At 36.6% G+C, this 21,764-nt stretch overlaps 1 protein-coding gene across 1 annotated transcript; it reads left to right on the plus strand.

Moving 5' to 3' along the window:
* The first annotated feature begins 6,022 nt into the window (after window positions 1–6,022).
* On the plus strand, window positions 6,023–11,267 carry LOC115925091 (ankyrin-3-like). The gene is made up of 4 exons (XM_030988268.1): window positions 6,023–8,872; window positions 9,392–9,595; window positions 10,151–10,308; window positions 11,216–11,267. The coding sequence occupies exons 1-4, from the start codon at window positions 6,023–6,025 to the stop codon at window positions 11,265–11,267; spliced, it is 3,264 nt and encodes a 1,087-aa protein (XP_030844128.1).
* The last annotated feature ends 10,497 nt before the right edge of the window (window positions 11,268–21,764 follow it).

Consider the following 21,764-nt stretch of genomic DNA (forward strand, 5'->3'; position numbering starts at 1 on the left):
GCGCATGCGCGCGCGTTTTTGCGCGTAACACCATTACATAACATAGAATCGCCATTTTTTCTTCATGATATTTCCCATATTTTTTTCGAACAATTTGATACCATGTTTATCTCTTTATGACCATTGAGAACAAGATGAGCGTCCATTCAAGATAAATGTCCGTGCGCGCGAGCTCTTGTAATACATAGCATTTATGGGCAAAACCATGCCTATACAAATTCCATTATAGCTCTTTGGGATGGAACTGGACCCCAATTTTTTTCTTCATATTTTGATAGAGAATGAGTCGGAAATATGATTGATTTTCTCATTTGGCTATTAAAAATATTCTGACATCATCATAATGGCCTTCGAACTAAAAATACGAATTTGCATATTATGAAGTCAGCATATTTATGGAAAATTGATTGTATCTCTGTAAATATTAATTGATTTTCTTCGAAATTTCGATATCTTGTAGCTAAGACGATTTTCTACAGCTCAGTATTCATCATTTTTCATTATGATGACGTTATCATAGTGAAAATTCGATTAAAGGCCTCATGTCAGAAATTTCATAATTTGCGTGTTATGCCTATAGAAGGTGAATTTCGTTCACGTCATGAATCTAAATGATATTGTTTTTTAAGAATGTTTAAGCATTATCTCGCTTTTTTTTGCTCTATTTTGTCTCAAATTTTAGTTGACCAGCCCACCTATACTTGTTCCAAACAAGTATTACATGTCTAGTTTTAGTATTCATTTCCTTAGGTTTAGATACTAATAAAGAAACACATGTATCAAAACCATAATAAAACTAAACTCGAATGTACAAATTCAAAACATAATCAAATAGTTACTGGAAAACCAAAGCCTGTCACACCCTTAAAGGGATACGGTAACTTTGTCTGAGCTCCTTAAAACAAAATCCTTGATTTAGCTCATGCTGCAGTCATAATTATAAACATTTAGGTCATTAAGGAATTCCATGACTTTTACAAGCCGATTGCCTATTTAATTATCAAGATATTTATAATTGTGTTTTCATTTTGTGTCTTCGTAACGGTTTTCGAACCACTACAGTCTATTGGGAAAAATGAGTATGGTAAAACCGGTCACTCAAAAGTTTTTAATTTTTTGAGGCACTCCATGATCACTTTGAAGCGCAGTTTTTTTTAGGGCTTCAATATACACCATATCACAGACACTGATAACACATAGGGTCATGCATCTCAGATTTAATATGGTTGAACGATGCTTTTAACATCCCCCCCCCAAAAAAACAACAACTAGAAATTTAATTCGTCATGGGGACGAATTAGGTGGTCTGTCTTCAAGTCTTATGATAGATTATAATATTTACTATATTGAGAAAGGGAGAAGATATATAGACATGTAAACAATGATGATCATCATGATGATCATCATGATGATGATCTTGATAGTAATGGGGATGACGATGATGATGATGATGATGATCATGATGATGTTGATGATTATCATCAACAGACCACGATGACATCAGACTGAAAAAAATGAGAGAACATTTAGATAGTATATAGTCTCAGCTACAACATACTCAAAAATCAACAAAAATCAAGCCGAAATAACGGCGATATTGCTCGCAAAAGACAAGAATGTAAAATCCAGATTTGAGAAAAAGTCATCTCCCATAAGGATTACACGCCAAAAGTAATGGATCAAGTGATAATAGGGTAATATTAAAGTAAATATCGTTGTTTATTACATTATTTGCGATTGTACGTGTTTTAATATTCAAAGGAGATGGTACAGTGAAAGGTCAAAAAGAAAAAAAAGTGAAGAAAAAAAATTGTTGGAAACGCCCGGACTCGAACCAGGGACCTCGAGGTCGGAAGTCAAGTGCGTTACCGATATACCATAACATTTCCAATTGAGGTTACACGTAAACTGAAAATTGAATTCACAAATCCCACTTTGTAAGTGAAATATGAGCATGATCCCGGCATCTGATCGAAAAATAAAGGGCACATTTGTGATAGCTTATTGTCTCAGCTACAACATACTCAAAGCTCAGCGTAAACAAAGATAAAACGACGGAGATATTGCTCGCGAAAGACGAGAATGTAGATCCAGTTTTTAGTAAAAGTCATGTCCCATAGAGAATACACGCAAAATGTGAAAAATTGACATACCTCCATTAATTGCAAAATTATGCCATGATGCCTTTGTCAAAATAAAATATCGTGGCAACTACATTTGTAGAGAATATTCTCAGGTAGAACATATCAAAATTTGAAAGAAAATTGATCAATATTTACAGAGATACAATCAATTTTGCAAAAATCTGCTGACGTCATAATATGCAAATTGAAATTTTGAGTTCGGAGGCCATTATGATGACGTCATGAGTTAATTGAGGGTCAAATGAGACATGAAATCATATCTCCAACTCATGCTTTTTCCAATCATGATATAAAAGTTGGGTGTCAATAGACTATCTGAAGAGCTATTTCGATTTTTAAAATGGCATGTTTTTGATCAAATTTGCATTATATAGGATTTCCCGGCCAAATTCGCGAGTTTGTCATTCAAATTAATTTGTCTTGCGTTCAAATTCGACGGTTTTAGTGCAGTCAGGTATATCTCGGGTTTATATTCCCTTTTCTATTTTTCAAATCTATGGAATTTTCGTTAGAATCTACGTATGTTTCATTCAAATTAATGAACAATGTGCTTCTTTCGCTATTTGGTCATTCGATTTGGCGCAACACGATTTTCTGACAACGCGACGGTGTACTTATAGCATTCTAAATCATTTGTAGCATTCAAATTAGTACTTTGTGCATTTAAATTGATGGTCAATATACATTTCTCGTTTATTACACACTTTTCATAGCTCATTCTTTTTCTTTCAAGATTGTTTTTTCATGTGTATTTCATCATATTTCATTTTCTTGCATTTATACACTTATACTTATTAGATTTATCTGATATTCATCAGCATTTTAGTTTGATTGTTAAGAAGAAAAAAACGACTAGCATCTCCGGACCTGATTGTCTCAGTATATTTGTAAATGTTCGTATAAGGAAGTTGTTTGTCTTATGTTTCATCATAAATTCATCTTAATTTCATCATAATTTCATTATGGAATAAGGGTACAACATTGTGACTGGGGTAGGGACTAGAGTCAACAATTTGAACATGATTCATTATTTAGCCATGTCTTTAGCATCGATCTGCTGGCGGGCAAGTAAACTATGAAACTCTTAAAGAAAAACAGAGGCGTGTGCTGGGTATAAGAGGCGATGTGAATTACTTTTGTAAAATTCCGAGTCTGTAGTAAAAAGGGGCGATTGAGGGTACCCCCACCTTTCCCAGGTATATGAAGATGTTCGTGCAGAAATGCCATATCCCTTGATTTCGCCCCTTCTTTACTTTATGTCTGACTACACCCATCTGCATTGTCCTGAAAATAAATAAATGGAATAACAGCTTACACCCCAATGGCAAATCATGCATTTTAACTGCATTAATATTTAAAAACTACAAAAATTTGTTGCAATTCTTCCCCCTAACATTCCTAACTTGAATAAAAATATCACGAATACGAATGACAGGTGTTAATTTGGAAACTGGAAAATTGAATGATAATTGGCATGGCAAGCCGATCTGCGCTAACTTAAATGCAAAGTAAATGAATTCGAATGACAAACACGCGAATTTGGCCGGGAAATCCTATATTTCCCATAGCAGCACGCGCGGATTTTGAACTTTGACGCGCGCTCACGGCCTTATAAAAGGTCAAGAGTGACTGAAATTAAAGCAAATTGTCATTTACGGTAAGAGGAATCTAAATCATGTAAAAAATTTGAATTTGACCTTTTCCGCGCGTTGTGAGCGCGCGCAACGCGCGCGGGGACACGTACGGACCAACGAACTCGATTTCGATGGTACGGACGGAAAATTTTGAAATGCTTAAAATGACCTGATTCGTACTCTCGTTTAATAGTTAGGTGATTTTGAGCATTTTAAAATTTTGACGCGCGCGTACGCGCGCGACATGACCTTTATGTGACCTTTGATGACATGACCTATTGACTCTTGATCTGAAGTATATGTGATATGAATATGAATGACCTTTGTTTATGCATCATGAAGATATGATGGATAACGTGATTTCACAAAATGGCGCCTGGATGACGTCACGATGACCTGATGACCTTGAAAATGTTCCTGTCACGTCTCATGACAATGACCTATGACTGTGTCAAAATTTAAAGAAATTAACACAACCGATCTTGAGTTAAACGATAAACAAAAAACGGGAAGAAATAAAAATAAAGAATAAAGAAAGAAAATTCTGACGAAAACAGGTGATCTGTCGTTGACAGACCACCTAATAAAAAAATAAAAAATAAAAAATAAAATAAAAATAAATAACATGTTTACATTTTTAACAGAAAATTTGGAATTTTCTAGATTCGCTAGTGTAGTAGATTTAAGTGATTGAATTGTGGGAAAAGTACTCAGATGCAATGGCAAGTGATTAATGTTAAATCCCCCCCCCCCCCCGAATCGTCGTTTAAAGCAGTTTATTTTCTGTCTAGGAAAATAGAAAGGTTCCGCTTGTGGAGTGTTATACTGCCCAGGCCACTTTATCACATGATACTATTTGCGTCACAATGCCCACAGGAAAATTTCGATACACAAAAAAAATAAAAAATCCTCTTACCCCCCCCCCCCCCCCCCCCCCCCACCCCCGCTTATTTAGCGGCTGGCTGAGTCGTTGTTATTACAGTGTCCTCTTACATTTGCGTAATTATTGGGTTGAACGCGGGTTACAGTAACATATTTCCTCTCCGACGTAAATTTCACGTGAATGAAGAACATGATTCATCTCCAGTCAGCCTCTTAATATTCACGTAAATTTCACGCAGATATTTTGACTAAAACTATCACTAACGCTTCACGTGTTTCTGTGACGCGATTCTAAAACTTGTAAAGAATGTGATAATTTCTTTTATGAAGATGTAATTTCATAACCAAACAAAAACGGGAGTATTAGGTTTACAAACCATGGTCGTAATTTAGTGTACATGTGATTTATAAGTGACCTAGGGTACGTTTATACTCAGCTTTTTCTGGCCAGAATGAGGCATTTGTTACGCGTTTAGTTCAAAACACGGTTGCGTCCTTACTCATTTTTGTAGAATCACAGAAAAACGGCGATCGTAATCGCCGATCCCAAACTCACAAAAAGGTGCGTTTTGGACCGGCGTTTCTGGGGAAGCATACACGCATAATCATTTTTAAACGCGTTTAAATGTGGTCAACATAGCATGCGCAGTGCAGACTCTGCACTGCACTTCTCTGGCTCCTCCAGGCATGATCCTTGCTCTGAGCCAGAATCATGCCTGGATGAGCCAGAGAAGTGAGCCTGAATCATGCCTGGAGGAGCCAGAGAAGTGAGCATAAACAGTACACCGTGGAACTGCGATTCGATAAGTGTTTACGATGAGCGTTTCAAATCGCTCATTCTGCCTTCAAAATTGAGCATAAACGTACACCTAGTGCAAGAAACGTGTTTACACAATCACGTAAATGTCAAGTGTTTGAAGAACGTAAATCTGTTCAAGTCGATACCTTGATATTGACGTAATTTGTACGTGAATTTGTTTATTGGGTTTCCACCCAATTTTAAATATGTTCCTCACCACTGACTGACTTTGCGAAAATGTTTACATGTTCATTTTTCTAGGTTTTTTGGTGATAAAATAATGTCAGCTTCCAGTTGTCACTAGGAATGTGGCAGAAAAATGAAAGATACAGCGTGAAGTGAAAAATGAAATAACAGATTGTGATCGATTCATGAACTTGTACAGTACCTCAGGAGCAAGGAAAGACCCCCCCCCCAAAAAAAAGGGCTTCGCCAAAGCTCTGATCAACAGAGATAGTATGCAGTGGCTTAATGAGCAAAAACTTTTTTGGGGGCAGAAGAAAAACAAAACCGGAAAATCATGGCATTTCAGCAACATTTTTAAATCAACATGGTATCAATTTATGAATAAACCACGTTTGAATTTTCCCAAGCCCCCCCATCAGTACAGTGTTGGTGATTTGCAGAGTGCACTAAGCAGTGCTGCGCAGAATGGACAACTTGACCTCATCCAAGAACTGATCGGTAGAGGAGCCGAGGTGAACAAAGTTGATAATGACGGTAGAACTGCATTACAGCTAGCTGCACTGAATGGTCATCTTGATGTCACTAAATACTTGATTAGCCGAGGAGCCGAGGTGAATAGCGGCGGAAATGATAGTGTGACTCCGTTATGTATAGCTGCAGGGACTGGTCATCTGGATGTAACCACATTTCTGATCAGTCAAGGAGCCGAAGTTAATAACGGCGGAAATGAGAGTTTGACCCCATTACATCTAGCTGCAGAAAATAATCATCTTGATGTGATCAAATATCTCATCAGTCAAGGAGCTGGAGTGAATAAAGATGATATTAATGGTTCGACCCCATTACATCTAGCTGCTTATGGTGGTCATCTGGATGTAACCACATTTCTGATCAGTCAAGGAGCCGAGGTTAATAACGGCGGAAATGAGAGTTTGACCCCATTACATCTAGCTGCAGGAAATGATCATCTTGATGTGATCAAATATCTCATCAGTCAAGGAGCTGGAGTGAATAAAGATGATATTAATGGTTCGACCCCATTACATCTAGCTGCTTATGGTGGTAATCTTGATGTCACCACATTTCTGATCAGTCAAGGAGCCGAGGTTAATAACAGCAAAAATGGGGGTATGACCCCATTACATGAAGCTGCACGGAATGGTATTCTTGATGTCACCAACTTTCTGATAAGTCAAGGAGCTGAAGTGAATAAAGATGATAATGAGGGTTTAACCCCATTACATCTAGCTGCTTATTGTGGTTATTTTGATGTCACCAAATCTCTCATCAGTCAAGGAGCTGAGGTGAATAACGTTGGTAAAGATGGTTTTACCCCATTACGACTAGCTGCATGTAATGGTCATCTTGATGTCACCAAATGGCTGATAAATCGAGGAGCTGAAGTGAATACAGGTGATAGTGTGGGTTGGACTGCATTACATTTAGCCGCTTTTAATGGTCATCCTGATGTGACCAAAGAACTAATCAATCAATGTGCTGACTTTAACCACACCAATTATGATGGTTGGACTGCATTACATGCAGCTGCTAATGAAGGACATCTTGATGTTGTCACAGAATTAATCAGTCAAGGAGCTGATGTTGATAAGGCTAGTGACAACGGATGGTCAGCATTATATCTTGCTGCAGCTGCTGGTCGTGTTCGTGTTTCAAGTGCTTTGCTTAGTCAGCAAGCTGAGCTGGCCACATCAAATATAATTCATTGGACGGAGTTTCATTCCGCTGCAGAGAGAGGCGACCTTGATGCCATGAAAGATCATGTCAGTCAAGGAGCCAAGCTGAATAAAGCTGGTTCTTTTGGTTGGACAGCCTTACACATTGCAGCAAGTAATGGCCATCTTAATATGACAAAATATTTGCTGAGTCAAGGAGCAGATGTGAATTCTAGCAATGACTTTGGTAGGTGTGCCTTGCATAGTGCCGCAGAGAAAGGGAACTTGGATGTCGTGGAATATCTGATCAGTGAAGGGGCCGATATGAATAAGGGAAATGACTGTGGATTGACTGCCCTACATTTTGCATCATCGTCTGGCCATTTAGATATCGTCAAATCCCTCATCGGCAGAGGGGTTGAGGCAGATATTCGCAATGCATATGGAACCACTGCTCTTCATTATGCTTTATTTAATCGTCGGATCGACATTACGAAGTATCTGCTTAGCCAAGGCTCTGAACTGATTAAGAGAAGCGTTCGGAACTCCGTCATCTTACAATTTGATGGACAGTATGGTCATTATGATGTTGTGCGATGTGTGCAGAGTCGTGTAGGTCACGCAGTTAGCAGATTCAGGGATTCTTTCACTGTCTTTAGAGGTACTCCAGAAAGTGATCTTGGTAGAACCAAATATCAAGATGGCGATGAGGATAAGACAGTTAAAGGGGGAATGGTTATTGTGAAAATGACACGTATATCGTCTGATCTTAACAGTCATGAAGATCTTCTTGTAAGTGAAGGAGGCAGAACAGCTGGTAGCACATCATTACAATATGCTATAAAAGGTGGCAATCTTGCAGTTGTTCGGTATCTGATTACTCAAGGAGCTGAAGTGAACGAAAGCAACAATGCTGGCTGGACTGCTCTTCATGTTGCTGCGCAAGTGGGTCGTCTTTTTATTGTAGATTATCTACTTGAACAGGGAGCTGAAGTAAACAAAGGAGACTTCGATGATATCTCGCCTTTGCATGTTGCTGCATTTGTTGGCCATTGTGATGTTACCGAGCATTTGGTTAGGCGAGGAGCAGAGGTCAACGGCGCCACCAATGAGAAAGGTTCAACAGCCCTACATGTCGGAGTGCAGAACGGGCATCTTGATATCACAACATTTTTGCTCAACCACGGAGCCGAAATTGATGCGACAGACAATGATGGTTGGACTCCCTTGCATATTGCTGCTCAGAACGGTCACATCGATATCATGAGGTGTCTACTTCAGCAACTTGCAGATGTTAACAAGGTTACCAAGAAGGGATCATCTGCATTGCATTTGTCTGCTGCAAATGGACATACCGATGTCACAAGATATCTATTAGAGCACGGAGCTGGAGTAAATCTGAGTAAACCTGATCAGACTGCGTTGCAACTCGCCGCAGAACAAGACCAAGTTCATGGAGCAAGTTCAGATGCGTGGTGTGCTGAAGGGCAGAAACACCCTTTCCCCCCAAATGGCCATGCAGACACTGAGGCTTTAACAGAAGATGAGAAGAAGGTATTTAATTTAGTATTCCTATAGGTTTCATATTGAAAAATATCCTACCGTTTACCCACAATCTTGCAAGTATTAAAATCAGTCTTTACTAATCCCCTTCTACTACTATTATATAGATTGTCTAAATTATGAAAAAGGTTGAAATGATTCCACAAGGACTTCTTAAAACTTATCTTGTACAAGAACATATACAAGTAAGTCAAACCTCTTTTAGTGGCCACCTCTCTATAAAAGCCACCTGTGTATCGTGGCCGTTCATTTTGCCTCCCTCGAGAAAAAAAATATATGTGTTTGAGAACCTTCCTAGAAAGGCCATGTGTCTACAGGGACAACTATTTTCGTTTTCCATGGGTAACCTTAACATACAGGTTTGACTGTATAATGTTTACTTAAATACTAATATCTGTATATGTGTAAGTATATGTGGTGATACAAGCAATGGAAAACTAGAAAAGAACCTGCTTCATAAAAAGCTGTTGTTAGTAGATTCTCATTTCTTGAGGCTGGTGTTTTACACAGGTTGTTGGACAACATGCTGAGAAAGGCTGCACAGCAGTTCATTTAGCCACGCGGAATGGCAACACCTCCATCATCGAGACATTAGTTTCCCATGGCGCTGATCTCAACATCCAGTCCATCGACGGAGAGACCTGTCTTCACGAAGCCATCAGACTTTGTGGTAGGAAGGACATCAACGTTGAAGCAACACCAGTACTCCAAAAGGTAAGATGATAAACTCTAGAACACATTATCCCTGGGATTGTATGACACTTGCTCCTGTGAAAATTGCTCTGCATAATTTCCTACTTACAATTATGCAATTGGAATAATACCATTCCCAAATGAGTGCGCATAAAAAATGGGGCATACTGCCCAAAATGGGTATAAAGCGATGATTATTTAATCTTGTAGAGTAAAAAAAAAAGAAATTTAAAAAAAGGTCTTATTTCTGAAAAATAAAAAAGGATTGATAATTCTGAAAATTAAAGAGGGTTCGTATATCTGAAAATAAAAAAAGCACATGATTGCAAAAATGGCAACAAGTTCTGTGTCATTTTTCGGAAATTACAAACCCTTTGGACTAACGAGTCTTATTTCCTTTTTTTGTGTAACAAACCTTTGGAGTAATGAAACCTATTTCACTTTCGGAATTACAAACATAACTAACCATCAGAATAACATAACAAATGTTCAGAATGATGAACCTGTGGATAAATCTTCAGAAACATAAGGGCCTCCAAAAGTTTGAACAATCGTTTCTATTGATAATTGTTCTAGATCTCAGCAGAGTTCTATCAGAATGAATTGTCTCCCAAGAAGGCCCTGGTCTTCTATCTCTTGGACCATGGAGCAAAGCCGGACATCAAGGATAACCAAGGCAACCTACCAGTCCACTATGCCAAGGATGAAATCACTCGCCAGATGATATTCTCAAGGTGGGGGAAGGATTATATTAACATGGGCATTTAGAACAAATGTAGAAATGGTGTAGCAGTCGAGTGGTCTACGTTGTAACTAGTTAAGTGCTTCTTGAAATAAAGTTATTATTATTTTAAAAGACAAATATATATTATTGAAATTGCTTTCCTAAATTTGGATTTAGATTTCCAGCTTAGTTATATATATGATTTCTACCAGGTTATGAAATTAAATTATGTGGATGAAATAGGGTAAATTTTACCTTGGACTGATCCAACAAAAACTGTTCAAATTTAATTAAACTATTATGAATTGTAGTATATGAAGAGTAATACTTGACTGTTCAGTAACTCCATTAGATGATTTGTAGAATTTTGGCCAGTAGAAATATTAATTGCGATGAATCCTGTTGAAAATTCTCATGCTTACTTTCTGTAGATAGGAGAGTCTTTATTTTCAAAAAAAGTGTGTGAAAAATTGCATTTGAAAGCTATCATTTCCATCAATCATTACATCGCATTTTGTCCTGACTATATGTCTTAAATGTTAGTATTGCTGCTGATTGTATAAATTAGTTATAAGATATAATTGTAAAACTGTGCAAAAAACCTTGAGATGGACACTGGATATGTGTACATGAAAGTATGCGTTCATTATTCATTTATGCACAAATAGTATTAACTGTAGTACCCAAGTAGAAGTATTATTTTAAAGGGCAAACAAAAAGTAGTCATTTATGAAGCACCTTCATTACTTTAGCAATGATTATTCTTAAATGCCGAACGTGGGACTTTGATCTCATGGGTAAAAAATCTGTGGATATTTGATCAAATACATTTTGCTTGCCCACGTATATCCTGAAGGTTGAAACAATATGTTAATATCACTTTTCTTTTCTTTGTTGTCATTCGCATAAATTCTCAGGTATCCTGCCATGGACATCATCAGAGCTGATCGAGGTAACACTCTGTGTTAAATGAATAATAAAACATACATTATCATAAACAAATAATGATAAATAGATGATTAATAAGGTTTTCATTTTTATTGACATGGGTGCATTGTAAAAACAAGAACAGAACAAGAAAACTTTAGGCAATCGCCAAATTCATATTCAGAAGTACAAATTTCATATTTAAAAGAGAGAAATGATAGACGCGGTGATCAGTTTTATTGTTTAATTAAATGTCCATAATGCATAGGGGGCACTTTTTAATTTTGTTAGAGCGACGTAAGAGAACGTTGAGTTTTGGTGAAAATAAAGAATAAGTTGTGAGCTTTCGCATTCTTTGAATGTCATTTTGGAGGATTAGATATATTTGAAATATCCTCTATTTGATTACAATATATGTATAATACATATTAATGATTTTGGTATGCAGGGTTTAACGTTATAAGTAAAGATGAAAAGTATTCCGCTTTTTGGTACATTTATTTCTTTTGATTTTGTAACTCCAGATATAAATATTTTCATGTATTTTGATACGCGCTGAACATAAATTACAGAAAAGGGAAATGTGTACAAATGAGGGACATAACGTGAGAGTATTTGAAGGAATATGAGGGTCCATACGTGGGATTTAATGGCTCGTAGCCTTTTCACCTTCTTCTAGTGTGCCAGATCGTCTTTTGCAATGAAATCCCTCGTTCTTTCCATCTATTTTTAAACTTGCATTAAAATAATAATTTCCATATTGTTCAATAATTGTTTTTATCTTAAAGAATTAGCGTCCCTGTCGACTGCAAATACACACCAAAAATCACACTCTTTTCCCGCACGCACACCCCCCTCCCTCAACAAAAACAAGAAAAGAGAAGAAAAAGAAAACCCAGAAATATATCAACAGGCGGCTATTATGGGTGTGTGGGTGTGTGTGTGGGTGTGTGTGTGTGTGTGAAAGGGTGAGAGGACTCGTGCAAAAAAAAAGAAGATGTTTGTGTTATTTTCAATGGTCCGAGGGGTAATTGTTCTATCATCCAGGAGGTATTCGCCCTAGGGGGTAATTGTAATCATAAGGTATAATAATTGTCTTTGAGGTTATTGGCCCTTGCGACAAATGTCTTAATGGGGTAATTGTCATGGGTTGAATGTCCAGGTGTGTTTTTTGGTCCCAAATCGGGTATTGTTTTAAGGGGGTTATTGTCCTGGGATGATAGTACATTTGGTGATTGTCCCATGGGGTTATTTTCCAGGGGGAAATTGTCGTAGGGTGTAATTTTCGGGGGCGTAATGAGTATTACATTCATTATTATTGTTGCATAACGTGAAGTCGACGTATAGTTCCTCGTAAATATAAAAAGCGTTGCAAAAAGAGATCACACATGACAAAAACCTACTTCTAGGGCTTCCATCATTATATGACACTGTTGTGACTCAAGTTCGAAAAATTGTGTTTTGAAAGTATATCAATACAGAATGCATTGAATATTCATACTACCTAAGGCAAGATCTCCTCGCATCATAACTGATACATGTATTGATAATGTTACAAATGATTTTAACATTAGACAAATACCATTGTGAAGGCATCTTTGACCATAATGGAGGAGAGCTACAGATCCCGTCATACGGATTCACTCTTTCCATCCCTCCCGGTGCGCTGCAAGAGGGTTCTAGTGAAACGATCACTTTAGATGTTCTCAAAGACATTCCACCTGCAATCACTCTAAGACCCGATGAGACGATTCTTACCTACGGCTTTCAGTGTCTTCCGTCAGGATTACAATTTGTATCAGAGAAACCTGTCAGATTGAAGATTCCTCATTGTGCCAACCTCATTGATCCGACAAAAGTGCTGGTCGTTATGTACTTCTGGAATCACGGTAAAGCAATGTGGTCAAGAAACAGAAAGTTCATTAACATGTCGAAATCAGAAGAAGAAGAAAAAAACATTTTTTAGTTGTTATAATACCACATACCCTCCAACTAAATGGAGAGCTTTCTAGCCAGTCGCCATTTTACAGGCATGTAATTTCTAATCATCCAAAACTGAAAGCATCCGAGCAAATACCCGTTTAACAACTGAGTGGGGTAAAGGATCGTAGATAGACAGAATGCGATAACTCAACTAGGATCTAGAACAGGGTGAATACTTATAGTAGTAGTAGATATGATGATAATAATGATACTGACGATTATAATTTTACTACTACTAATAATAATAATATTTATAATAATAATAACAAGTTTGTTTACTCACGCAAGAATCATCAGCATCAATGCTACTCATTCTTATGACCCTACGATTATTATTACCCCAGCAATAATTGCAAGGTACCAATTTAAATCTTGGTAGCGAGTGGCAAATCACTACAACTTTGACTTCCACTAAATCATCAAAGAGGTTCATCTGATCGGTGATGTAGCTTGAAAATTCCGTCTTTCTTCACAAACAGTGGAAATAATTACAAAGGTCTGAAGAAGCTCGTAGCTTAGCGAGTGAAAGCTTACCAAAATCAGGTAATGTTTCCACTGATATTGAAGAAAGAACTAAATGTAATCATACTACGAGAACCACAAAAACAACTACTACAACCTTAACAACAACTACGACTAATAATAGTTTTGTGTGCAATTCATTTCATTTTTTATTTACAGAAGGAGAAGCTGATCGCATTGTACAAACTTCAAGAACCTGTCTGGTTACATGCAACCATGTGGAGATTTCACTGGAGCACTTTACAATAGGACTTCCGGCCTTCATTACAAATCTGTTCTACATGAAAAGCAAACGAATGTCCTTCATGCCTTTTCTTCCAAAGATTATGCCACAGTGTAGGGAAATGCCGCTGGAGTTTCGTATGGCCAACAAACCTCATGGAAACTCTTGGGTATGGCATAAATATCTGTCATATAAAGTAATCTCAATTAAATATCCACTATTTTTTTCATTAAAACACACATACATTAATGCTCACCAATTGCCCACTAGGTGAATAATGATGTTTTGATAGGATCGGCTTCATTTTCATTAACATGAAAGACGTAAAACTAAATCCATGCTGTTTGTCAAGACTACAAATTCAAGGGATTCAAATACTCTTCAAAAGTTATGTTTTGCATGGTCATATGTGTAATATTCTTTAACTTTGCGCTTTCACTATATGTAGGTAGTCCATAAAAGAATGGTGAGCTTGACCAGGCTAATAATGAGAGGAGCGTCATGGCCTGGTTCATCCAGCTTACCTGCACTCACTAAATACTACCTCTCTTAACTTTCTCGGCCTCTCTCCTAACAATAGCAAGTAGTCCTCTAAAGGACTACCGAAAGAACACGCTCACTTTACTTACCATTCTATCCCATTTGAAACCCAACATGGCTAAAAAGGTAAACTTATGGAATGTTAAAAGTATTCATATTGAATTCACTGTGGGCCTAGAGAATGGTAAATTCTTCTGGAAGTTGTGTGTCAATACCTCTATAAATGATTCAAAGTGTTGCCGTTATACCCTCCTTCAAAGCTAAAAACTATTTAGAAAAATATGTTTTGTGCCAGTTTGAACTATGATACATGCAACTTTTGTGTATTCTCAAGTCTGAAAGTTGTATAAATAAACATCGTCTTGTCACATAACCTTGTCACAGAGAGATGTTCATGAAATCGGAGAGAAAGCAGAGTATCAACCCGCTAAAGATGATGATGATGAGATGAATGTCAAATGTGAAGATATGGAAATCACTTGCCAACTGAATGATAATGACACATGTAGAAAGGTAAGAATCCCCCCACCTCCCCCTTCCCTCATTAGATGTTGTGGCTCTTGGGTTCAAACTGGTCTCGGATGTATGATCGTTATATTAAGTATAATGAATCGGTTTATTCTTTATTCCTTACACACCATGTATCTTATTGTATATTATTATTCATATATTACCTAGTAAGATGACAATTAAGACTGGTTCTGATATGAAAGACCGTCCATGTAATCTGGGAGAATCCAGCATTTCATTAGACCATATTGCTCCGGTTGTCTCATTTTCGCCATCACAAACGTAGCTAGTTCGCCGTCTATAGAACGTATATAGCAGACGGCAAAATGCGGATCAGACGACACTTGATAGTAACTTAATATGTGAGATTGCTTTGCTAAATATAAGATACAAGAACCATTTCCATTATCTTTAAACTATCATTGATATCTGATAATTAAACAGTTAGTAAAATAAACCTACCAAACTACATACTACAATGAAATACTTGACTGAAAGTAGGGGATGTTTGATGTGGTGCACAATTGCACCCCTCTGTTAATAATCGAATAGTCCATGGTGTGTCATGAATATTCATGTTTTTGCTTACCTCGGCAAAATGTTTGCCTATACTAAATGGAAAAATTACGGTGGGGGGGGGGGGGGGGGGGCTGGGTGAAGTGGATATAATGAACCAAGCAGAACTGATCTATGATAATTCATGCTTCTTATCCTCCGTGTGCTTGACCTATAATCTTACAATCGCGTGGTAAATTGCGTCCTATTTCGACTTGTTACACATGCGTTATATATGCAATGGCGAGCTTGCGACCTATTTTGATCAAATTACGGTGGGTGAACTTCCAAAAGTCAATGGGACATGAGGGTCCCAATGAAAAAGCTAGTGATAACGTACGTCGGGGTGGATATGCTTTTCGTTTTAACAAAAAATGAATTTTTAACGATTTTTCTTTTGTGTAAAAGTCCATAGGCTAACATGTTTATAGGCTGCTGGACTCTGGCGATAGGGGTCGTTGTCAAATGAGACTAAAAAGAGCTATATGCAACTTAAAGACATTACTAGGTAACATATTTCTAGAGAGATACAGTTTACGGCGGCGTAGCGTCGTAACATTGTACTTTTATATAAAGACGCCGAATGAGCAAGTTACTAAATAGTACATACTGAGCAATATTAGATATGGAAGAACTTACAAAACATGTTTATCGAGTAGGAATTTGCAATCGTAAACTTGCCCAAATAAAATAAAACAATCGGTCACGCTTAAATTCAGACCCAACCGTTACGCAATGATTCTCATCTTGTTCATGTTATTAGCAAAGTAGGTGACAACCCAATACAATTAAGTTTCATTAGATTGTTCACAAGATCTATTTGCAGTAGCTAGACGACTTAGTTTGCGTTAAGAAAACAAATTCGGGTTATAATTAGCGTAAAATTATAGCTTAAATCCTGAAAAGCCGGCAAGTTTAATACATGAAGGCGTTCGGAATAATGTGTCACAATTATATTACACCTCCCACATGGACAGGCTTATCTTTGAACCTGAGAAAAATGGGAGGGGATAATTGATAAAGAAGTGCGGGAAAAAAATAATTTGTTTAACCATATAAAAGCAATTGTAGCATAAAAAGAAGAAGAAGGAGAGCCCAATAGGAGAACATTACCTGGAGATTGGCGTAGTTCAAGTTTTAAGAGGCGCCCAGCTCCCATCCCTCGTCAAATTTCAGACTAAACAAATTGTTTTTAAAGCCACACAAATGATGGATATTTTCCGCTTTGGCCGCACTAGCTGCGACCTTGCAAATTATTTTGCAAGGTGACCGTTGATGTTCAGTCATCTTGAAAGTGCTTTCATACTTTCGTATCAACTCATCAGAGTTTATTCGACACCATGATCATGTAACGTTCATTTTTGCCGAAAAATAATTTCCCTACAAAGTAACGTAAAGATCATACGAAATTACATTATCAGAATCATAATTATGGGCTCATTAAATTTTGGGTTACTAATTTAATAGACTCTTGGACTGGTTAAATATTCATATTCAGGAAATCTAGGAATCAAGTTTACAAATGCAGAGGCATAGATACAGGAGGGGACACATTACCCCCTCCACCGATTCTTGCTAAATGAATATATATCATTTTTAATTTTTTTTAAAGGCAACGTGAAAGGATGATTCCCCACCAGATCATTCTCTCGCATTTCAGGTAAACCCGCTCCCTACCCGCCAATACAAGTTCTCCTTCAGTTTCAATCGGTTCTAACGAAATTTATAAAATTGCAATTACTAAGCCCACTCGACCATAACAGACTCGCTTTAAAATACCGTGCCCCATGACATGTTCTGAAACACCTTTCCACTGACCTCTACGGTCGCTTACGTAGCGGTAGGGTCCGGATTTTTATTAAGATGAGATTTTACTCGCCGAGTTGACCATGCATAATTTAACTATTTCATGAAGAATTACCACATAACACAGATTCTGAAAGTCTTTCCATATCTGATACTGACCAGTGTGGGTTATTTTAGACAAAAGTGCACAAATTTTTAGCTATGCCGCTGTACGAAGATGTAAAATGTATGTCAACATCTGGCAACATTGAAAGGCTGTCGGATTGATTTACTGAAAAGCCTTGATTCTTTGATATAGAAGGTTCCGAGCCGCAAAGGTAGACAGAAGCAAAATGTTAAAATATTGTGATGCGCAGATAATTTGATGAATCAATGAGCATAAGAAGTAAATATTCAATTGTAGTATGATGAAGTATATCTAAATTTTAACATTTCCAAGCCTCAAAGTTGATAGCTTATTGAAATACCAGATTTGAAAGTGTCACATACGTAGGCTAGGTTATGTTCAGTTCGAGTCCCTTTCCGATTTACTATGGTTACAGTATTTCATATAGCTCTATCCTGAACGATTATTCTATCAAATGAAACACGTACCATAAACGCCCGCACTTTCCGAATCCAAATATTTTTCATTTTAATTTTGTATTTTTTAGGCTTGATATGTTTGCTTGTACTCGTTTATCCAAATTGTGTGCATTTTCTTTGTCACAACATTTAGGTCCGCGAAAACTACTTACCATTATTATAAAAGTATTTCACGCTCAGGTATATACAAACAACGAAATCTATGAACTGACAAATTCAAAATTCAACATTCAGGCTGCAGGCTGAGTTGTACATTCATGTTGCCTTTGTGTTAGATGCTTGAAGCTAAGAGATTGCAAACAACGGCGATGTTATTTATAACAAGTAACCTGTACGACGAGCTAACATGATGTTAGAACTACTCTATAAAGCAGACTATCTAAATATCCTTTCCTTATGAAAAAGAGAACTAGTTGATTGTTTTCACCATCTTCAAGGAGACAAATATATCTATGATCATACCCTCCATACTACCACCACCTTGTATTCTATATAGAACATGCATTTAATGTTATCTTTACTTGTTCATCGTATGTAATAACCTCATGTGTACTCCCCTACAAATGTATTCAAAGTATGCTAATCCTCTTTTCCTTTATATTGTGCTAATATGAACACTTAATCATATCCAATGATAGAATGTCGATGCAAGCTTCATCGAAAAGAGTAAGCATACTGTCTACTTCAAATTGGACTTTATCGGGAAAGCAGATGATCTGCTGGTGAATCTGGAAGTGATACAGTCTAAGCTTCCAATGGAAATAATGTTCAAGACCAATTTCCTTGCCTCTCGTGAGTTAAAAAAGAAAATTAGCTTATCTGTTTCGTTTGAATTGTTTCACTTTGACTAAAAGCGGCAACCATTACTACATCAACCATGCTAAAAACAAAAAAGTTTTGAAATTTAAAAACACTTGGTTACCTCCTAGTAAAGAATAAAGGAAAAATTCATTGTCACTGACGGATGATTTTTATGTTAACTAGCTGACAATGACATTTAAATTCAGCTGCAAATATTGATGAGGGAAGTTGATTTATTTGTCACATCGATCGAATTCTAAACTCCATTTTCCATTATAAGTGTGAAAACTCTTTGTCATGAACGGACATTATGAGTGTCATGGGCAGACATGAACTTTAATAAAAGAACCTGTTAATTTCGTCTTTAAGATAAAAAAACACACCCTCTGCAGCCTTTACACTTCTTCTTTAGCATGTATTTTGTTCTTACTATTTCCATCCCTCTCCTCTTCTAAGAAAGACTCTGAATTTAGATGTAAGGAATTTGCTTACGTCGGGTTTTTCACATTCAAGCCTAAACTCACCAACATACATTGCATGTTGATCATTAGCAGATTCGATAAAATAATAATAAAATGAGGTAACAAGATTTAATCAATGACACATTAATATTTGTGTGATCGAATCTTGATTCAATTTACAATGTAACATAATTCTATAACAAATTACATGAACGTAATGAACAAATATTTTTATGAGGTTCAGACAATTTCCCACTTTTGCCATCAGCAACAGCCAAGACATCACTAGGAAACACAGTTTCCGCTTCCCCGTTATCCTTGGTTTCCACATCAGTCGCCATTCCTCATCCAGATGAATCAGCAGTAGCCGATGAAGTTTCCACTTCTCAAACCAGGTTAGATTTCTTTCCTAACCCCTAAATGGTTACATAATGGCTTTTAGATCATTCTTGATTAAAATCTCATTGATAGGATAGGCCGAAACTTAGTATACCCCCAACAAAACAAAATCTATATTTATATAATTGATAATACTACTACTAATAATACAAAATAATTCATCAATAACTATTTGTTCATATAACGTGATGCATCCAAACATTGAGTAGTCGAAGAGCTCATTGCAGCTATGAAGCATTTGATATTCTCAATGCTTGGAGGATGAATGTTCAAAACGACTTGACAGCTTACAGAGGGGTATCTACCCAAAACGTAACGATAATTGAAATATAAATTGACGAAGTCTCACATGACAACGCAATGGAATTGGCAAACCACTTTCAACTCATGTAAAGTAAAGGTGCTCACGAACATTTTAACAATACGACCCAGCACACATTCACAGTGAGTTGAGAAATTCTTTTACATAATATTTTCCTATTGTTTAAATCCTTGTCATATAGTGACGCGGTATCGGATGAGCAACTGAATATTCTTGCAGCCCACATCCCTCACGCGAAATACAATGACCTGTCCGAGGGACTCGGTATTGAGTACAACGAGGCATCACGTATTTTGAAGCAGCACGGTAGTGACTCGAAGCCAGCGATGAGAGAGTGCCTTTCTGTATGGAAAAACAAGTCGGGTGGAAGTTTCACCGAGCTGAAGAATATTTTTAATAATTTTCATTTAGAGGGTTTATGGAGGAAATATATGAAATAGATCTGATGTTAAGGAAATCTCTGATGGCTTTATACCTTACTGGTGCACAAAGAAATCCTATACTATTTCACTAAATTTGTAAAAATTGGAAAAATATATCAAATGAATAATAAAGTGTTATTTTAACAGTATACAACAAAATTAAAATCTGCAGTTGCAATAATAATATAATCTTCTTTAAAAAAAATACTAATATACACATTCTGTAAAAATATTCAGGGGGATTGATGCACCGGCTGAATCAAACTACTTAACCTTAAACAGGCGTGGTTTAAAGTACTTAACAGTCTACATCAACTTTAGATTTGGGAAGAAATTTAGTTGCCAATTATCCTCTTATTTCATTTTTGTTGCTATTTAGTCAAATGAAAATAGAAAATATTTTTAATTATACATTATTAATATCTATATCTTGAACTGCCTGCCATATATGGCTAACACATCACTGAGGTGTTGTTACATGGTTGTTAGCCTGAGAGGCTGTCTTATTGTTGAACATAATACTTGGTCTGACGAAAAAACAAAGTTGTTATAAAGTATGAATATATTCTAGGGAGTATGTATGTGATTAAACTCTGACACGATAACGATTTGTCTACTCAATGTGCTCTCGAAAATTCATTCTATGTTTAAAGTGTAATGCAAAATATATGACATGCACAATAAACGTTTTTCTATTATTTATTTATATCACCCGTAAGTATTATTCTCATTATATCATTTCTCAGAACAAATATATCCGACTAACCATGACCCTATCTTTGATATGATCTACTATAGTTTGTGGCATGCATGCAACAGTTATGTGTGTAGTAAGAAAGAGGAATGAGTCATCTTGACCTCGTTGTCATATTTATGATCATGATCAGATCTTGCATATAATTAAATCTACTTTTTGACATGACTGCAAATGTCATTCCTGTAGTAAGAGAGAGAATTAGAAAGCTTATCTTGTTTACTATTCTTGATATTCAATTAATCATGGTCTTGTTCGTGAAACTCTAGGTCAGTCATTTATGTCTTAGGTCCCAGGAGATAGGAATGAGTAATTTCAATCTCATTGTAGTAATATTATGGTATTAAACTAAATCATGATCAGATCGTGCATACATGTAATCTAGATTTTTTGGGGGACATGAATACAACATTAGTCGCAGTAAGACAGAGTAATACAGAGAGAAGTAGTGAAAGAGGGCGTAGTTTATAAAGCAGAGAGAAATCTTCATCAATGGGTTTGGGAAATGGTGTTTGATGGAACACATCTCTCGATTTACAGGATTATTGTCTTTTTATTTTAATATCATTATATTGCATGTCTATTTCCCATCACAATGATGCAATGTAGTTATGTTTATATTTGTATAATGATCAGTAGATCTGAATAGCACATAG

This window comes from Strongylocentrotus purpuratus, unplaced genomic scaffold (assembly GCF_000002235.5).
Source record: "Strongylocentrotus purpuratus isolate Spur 01 unplaced genomic scaffold, Spur_5.0 spur5_scaffold_17, whole genome shotgun sequence".
Lineage (NCBI taxonomy): Eukaryota > Metazoa > Echinodermata > Echinoidea > Camarodonta > Strongylocentrotidae > Strongylocentrotus > Strongylocentrotus purpuratus.

Coding starts and splice junctions, on each gene's coding strand:
- LOC115925091 (XM_030988268.1), top strand. CDS start 6,023: ATGAATAAACCACGTTTGAATTTTCCCAAGCCCCCCCATCAGTACAGT. Junction 8,873..9,391: donor TAACAGAAGATGAGAAGAAG/GTATTTAATTTA, acceptor TGTTTTACACAG/GTTGTTGGACAACATGCTGA. Junction 10,309..11,215: donor CGCCAGATGATATTCTCAAG/GTGGGGGAAGGA, acceptor ATAAATTCTCAG/GTATCCTGCCATGGACATCA.